This window comes from Drosophila novamexicana, unplaced genomic scaffold (assembly GCF_003285875.2).
Source record: "Drosophila novamexicana strain 15010-1031.04,08,12 unplaced genomic scaffold, DnovRS2.1 tig00000387-arrow-pilon, whole genome shotgun sequence".
Classification (NCBI taxonomy): Eukaryota; Metazoa; Arthropoda; class Insecta; order Diptera; family Drosophilidae; genus Drosophila; species Drosophila novamexicana.
Genome location: NW_020824800.1, coordinates 5374610 through 5380676, shown reverse-complemented (window position 1 = coordinate 5380676; position 6067 = coordinate 5374610). Strand labels below are relative to the sequence as shown.

Genomic DNA, 6067 nt, shown 5'->3' with positions numbered 1-6067 from the left:
CACGTAAATTCAGACACCAAAGCAGGCAAAACTTTTGCACAGCCCAGATGCGAATGCGAATCCCAACTGCACTATGGAATACATTTGAAAATGTTGAGAACAATATAATGTGTGCTAGTTGGTTAACGTAGCCCAAAAGATTCACAGTTCATTAAATGATAATACCTCATATAGATTTCTAAAAGAAAGACTTCTGTCCAAGATGCCAACTCAAGTATCTTAACTAAGTTGGACACACAAATAATGTGGGAACGACTAAATCTAAATCTGTTTACCTTACTCACTACATCTAGAAACTGTGACTTTCAATTGGTCCAAAAGAATGCTCAAATCTGGGCAAAAATTTCAATCTTAGCAGCTCTTATTACTTGGTATTACTATTTTATTTATTTGTTATTTTTGAAGACTGAAAATTCATGAGAATCCCATTGTGCAGCAGGCGAGCGTTTTACATTTTTCGTTGCCTACTTTTTTGGGCATTCGCAATGCTCGCAATCAAAATCATAAAATATAAGTTTGCACTGCGTAAATTTCGAGTGCTCGCCACAGCTGCCTAAATATTTTTTAATTTGCATTGTTGTTGCCATTTTGCCAACTGTGCGCGTTAAAGCTCAAGTTATATTATTTTATAAAAAGTTCTTTTGCTGCCAACTGTTGCCCCATGCGGCACGTAGTGATTAATCATAAACAGAAATCACTTGGAACGCAGCTGCAGCCGCCAAAGCCCCACACCTCGCCAGCACAACAAAAGTCTGTCATTCGAAACAAGAGTTGACAAAAAAAAAAAACGGAAGCACGATATAAAAAAGATAAAGGCAGGTAACTGACGGTTAGGTAACTGCGGCTCTCATATTGATCAATCAATGTCAGTCGGCTCCTGTTGCAAAATCTATAAGCAATATGATAACCATTTGGCAATAAACTCCAACAACGCCAGCATCTGACTGTCTCTCTGTCTATCTGTCTGTCTCTCTGTTTGTCTGTCTGGGCATCTGTGCTTTTGTCTGGCGTTGTCTTTGTAACACTTTGAGTGATTCGATATGGCACATAACTGCATACACACATACACACACACACACACGTGTGCCCATTTGCTGCTAAACCTTTGATTGAAACAAATTTCCAATATAACCGAATGACGGATGCGACGAAAAGCGACATTTTGTTTTCCCCTTCCGCCCACGGCCTTACCATTCCGTCCGTTTCACATCCTTTTGCTGTACTCCTTGTCTCTTTGTCCACCTTTGGCTGGTGCGCCAAAAAGTGTCACTTTTTATGAGCGATCATTTGTATTTTCCTTCTTTTTTTCCGCTTTCCCAATTCTGTTGACCCCTTTTTGGCACTGGTATTTGTTGTCGCATGTTTTCCTCGCCCTCCTCAACGTCTTCTTGTATTAGCTATTGCTTCTGTAATTTTATGCTTTTGACAAATTCGAGTTTAAGTGGATTACTTTTCACTGTGGCAACTTCCCCGCCGGGAACTCTCTGGCGAACGATTGTAGTTAATGTTCTCTTCTTGTTGCTGATGATTAATTAATTGTTTTTCCTGTTGCTTGTTTGTATCTGATTTTACCCGAGACATTGGTAGCGCAATTAATTTTCATTTGCATTTGCAAAGACGAGTGAAATAAACTGGACTTTTATTTTCAATTTGTGGGAATTGTTATAAAAAAAAGGCACAGGATCTTGTATTTCGTGAATCTACTTTATATTTAAAGCTGATTGTCGAAACTGTTCATAGATCTTATCCTTAATCCATTCCTTGCTGTGTGGCACATAGCCTCCTGTGCTCTTCTCATGCACTAGGCAGCTTATGTCCACGAAGGAATCGATGAAATCAAACAGTTGTATGATATCATAGGTAATCGTCGGCAATTGGGGCATGCTACGCTTCAGATGCTCCTCATAAATCTTGCAGACCGCATCCAGGCATTGCTGAGTGCTACTATATTCAGTATAGGTGCGCGTCCTTGGATTTTTCTTTGGGTGCACCAGCAATATCGTACGAGACATGGTCAGGAATAACTCTAAAATATAAAAAATTAGCAACATAAATATGTTTATTTTTATGAGAAAGCGGGGAAGTACGCACCTTCTTAATAATTGTGAGTAAAATTCAAAATTAATGCCTGTTTTCAATTGCAACTAAATTGGCATAAAAGGGAAAGCCTACTCTGATGTTCTTTTTACATTCAAAGCAAGCAGAGCTGGCAATCCTTTCTACCCTTGAGTCTGTCCTTGCGGGCAATTATTAAGGAGTTATGTTATGCTATATAGATATTTTTGATAACTATTCTATTAATGCAATTCGGAATACAGCATAAATATTCCTAAAATATTCTATCCTATTCTGTCAGCTTAGCATTTCGTTCAGTTTCATTAGCTAATTAATAATTTGACATATTTGAAAGAAGATTTCTCATGTAACTTCAAAGCAAACATGGTGGTTAGTTCTTCGCACCTTTGAGTCTCTTTTTTAGGACAATTAATAAGGAGATACGTTATTTTGTATATCTATAAGATTATATTTATACATATTATATCCTTTTTACCTCATGCCAGAAAGAGAACTTAAGGGTAAGGTGAAGGTGAAGAAATACGTTCTTGCCTCCAAAATGATTTTAAAACTTTCGTTTTATAAATGGCCAACAAAAGTTTTAAGATTTTGCGATCAATTGCACATCGAAACTGAAATAATTTTGCGCTAAACTGTACTTGAGTTGATTTCATTTTCCGGGTGGGCGTGGCCAGCTTTACAGTTAGCCGAAAAGTGTCCCATGCGAACAATTAGAGGCAAGGGTTTTAACGTCTTAAACACGTGCGTGCGCTTTCAATTTCATTTCCGGCTGTGCCAGGGTGTCCCAGCATCCATCCAGCTCCTTCCATAATATACTTGAGTATGAAGCTCATAAAAGATTTAAGCGTCGCTGCCATTACAAATGCAATTTGCAAAAAACTTTTGATTTCGCCAAGAGACCCCAGGCACAGGATCTGGCTCTGGGTCTGGGGCTGGGCCACAGGCTTTTATTGGTCTCATTAAACGAAAATGTTTGCGACTGAAGCGAGCTCAAGTTGGGCTTACGCTGAGTTCCTCGAGCTCTTCGAGTTCTCCGAGCTGTAGCCCAGTTCAGTCTCGCTTTCGATTTCTCGTTGCTCTATGGACGCTCTGGCATTGGCAAGTCAACTCACGTTTCGCTACCTTTTCAAAAAGGTGCTCGGCGTTGATTTTAGAAAGTTTCTTCTTTTCCTATTTTCTTTTTTTTTTTTGTGTTTGTGGGACGCAACCGAGGCTCGAGTGAGGCCAAAGATTTGAATGGTTTTTCACTTGACATTTTTGTTGAAGTGCTTGTTGGTTGCCGCGTTGTGGCCGGCAACGTGATTCGATTTCAATTCGTTTTGGTTACTTGGCCGCCGCCAAAGACTTTGATATACAACTTTGCAATTAAGCTGGCAATGAAGCGCAAAGCGGCCCCGACCACCCAGATTGGCGAAGTTTGATGTGAGTTTACAGCACTTTGCCAACTGAGTGACAAATCAAATTAAATTTTGCCAAATTATTTGTAAGTTGCCGAAAGATGGTCGAGGATAAGCGAGAGAGTTTGAGAGTCTGAGTGGGAATGGAAGTGGGAGTGGCACATTTGCTTTATATTCATATTCATTTGAGATTCAATTCAATTTTCACAAATTATTTGCTTGGTTAGTTTTGTGGCTTCCACAAAATTGTTTGGCTCCGCAACTCAAGAGCACAGACACACACACACACGCACACGCACACGCACTCACATGTGTGCTGCCAGAGGCTTCCTGTTCATTATCTGTGAGGCATTCGGGTAACCATAAAATGGCTGCTCCGTTACCCCGGCCAAAGAGACACTCGAGCAAACTATGCACGAGCAGCTCAACTCTGGCCACAATGCTTGAGTTTTGGTATTGAGTTTCCTTTATGACAGCCCATAGAATTGTAATTGAATTGTTGGGCCCAAAATGACGATAACAATTTGGCTTTAACACAAAGAATGAGTTCTGAAATCTGTCACTCTGATACGGCCTATACTCTTTAGCAATGGGAAATGCTTTATAATAAATGTTGAACTTGTTTTTAATAATTTTATTCAAATTATAATGTGTCATGTGCTCTTTATGATAATTTCATATTGATAGATATTCCGAACTTTAATTTGGAAATGCAATTTGTATAATTTGATATTTCCCATCGATAGCTTTATGTATATATATATATTTCCTACGAAGTAAAGGGTAGCACACAGTCGTGCGCTTTTCTCCTTTTTTGCCTCAATATATATTTTATTATAACTTGATATCTTTTGTCAAATATGGAAACTAATGAAGATAAATATAGCTTGGATTCATTAGGCTTTATTTGCAGCAGCCAAAAGCAACTGCCGACAGTTGAGAAATTCGAAAGCTTTCGATGGGAATAATACAAATTTGCATTTCCATATTAAAGTTTGGTCGGTTCAATAAATATGTAAGCTTAATTTCTATATAAACGAAATTAAATGAAACTTATTTTTTCCAAGCTTATGAACACAGAGCTTGATTGTGTTTATTCTTAAATAGTTATTGGAAAACTCAGCAAACTCGACCATAAAGTTCAATTCAAACAGATTTAAATACTTCAATGGCATCAATTTAAATCCCTCAATGCGAGATACAATCACAACTGAATATTCTTGCTGCAAAATTGACACAAATTCATGATCAGCAGCTTTTTGTGGCATGTCAAATTCTTTAAATCGAAAATCGATTGTCATTCGTGGGCTTTGTGGCAAATGTTCAGCGCTTTCTGAGCGATTAGGTGCCACATGAAGAGCAAAAATTTGTGTGGCATGTGTGGCGATGCCGATAAGAACATGATAATGATGTCTAAGTCGCGCAATCCAACAATGAAAATTAATTTCACACAGAGGGGCGGACGGGCGGACAGACGGGCAGACGGGCAGAGAGAGAGAGAGAGAGAGAGGCGCGAGTGTGACATGTGCTGCTACCCACATGGCCCTAAAGCAATTTATGCCAATTTTCACACACACACACACACACACACGCACACGCATACTAATGCAGAGAGACAGACACAGTCATGCCTGAAATATTTTTGACACCTGCAGAATTCCTATTGACAGCTGCGCCGCAGCGGCAGAGGCTACAAAATACGCGTTTGAATTCGAAGCGTTTAGCATTTTGTTGGTTTTAGCTTGTGTGCGTGTGTGTGTGTGTGTGCGTGTTATTGGTGTGTGTGCATGCGAGCCGCAGGCTTAGCGTGTGTGTTTGTGTGTATGGCATACGTGAAATTTTTGACAGTTATTTTAATGAAATTATGCAAGCGCACTTTCACACATTCAACACCAAAGGATCCCCCAGGTGAGAGCTGCGAGCTCCAGCTTGTGGTTGCACTTGTTGTTGTTGTTGTTATTGCTGTTGTTGTTATTGTGGCGACGTGTAAGGGGCTGTGGCGTCACGAATGTGGGTTAATTATATGCATTGGCAACACAATAACATGGCATTCCAAATTTTGGTTATTTAATTAGCTGTTTGCAGTTGGACTTGGTAATCAGTTTGAATAATAATATTGCTAATTTTCAGAGCTTGCTGAAAGTGTTTGGATAAAGCGCAAACATGTTATTTATTTCTAACCTTTTTTTTTATGCTCTGATAAACGAGATAGGAAAATATTCAAATAAATCGATATTATAACTGTTTTAAAGGGAAGTTTTCTTTTTATATTTCCTCTTTCCATTTAGTTTGGTTACGTTTTCTATTTCGGTTGATGTAAGATCGTGTTTCGATATCTTTTCTGGAAAGATTTCTTTCTGTTTTTGCTGAGATTCTTTCCCCAGACAAAAAGTTCTTAGTTCAAGTTCCTCGCGCTAAAATGGCTAGGCTCGAAACACAGTGTGCGATATTATGGCTATGTTGGACAAAAGTAAAAGTAATAAACGCCTTATAAGTTCAGTTGTTAGTTTCACATGATAATTTAACAGGCTTATGCTTCAAATGAGTAGGGTAGGTAGTCTACAAATCTAGAGTTGCAAGCAAAGCTGCTCAAT

The 6067-nt window shown here is 38.9% G+C and overlaps 1 protein-coding gene across 1 annotated transcript; it reads right to left on the bottom strand.

The window, feature by feature from the left end:
• Nucleotides 1–1623: 1623 nt before the first annotated feature.
• On the bottom strand, nucleotides 1624–2157 carry LOC115760097 (enhancer of rudimentary homolog). Its single transcript, XM_030701282.1, has 2 exons — nucleotides 2092–2157; nucleotides 1624–2026 (listed from the first exon to the last, which is right to left on the bottom strand). Exon 2 carries the CDS (start codon nucleotides 2010–2012, stop codon nucleotides 1701–1703), a length of 312 nt encoding a protein of 103 aa, XP_030557142.1. The 5' UTR covers nucleotides 2013–2026; nucleotides 2092–2157; the 3' UTR covers nucleotides 1624–1700.
• Between the last annotated feature and the right edge of the window lie 3910 nt (nucleotides 2158–6067).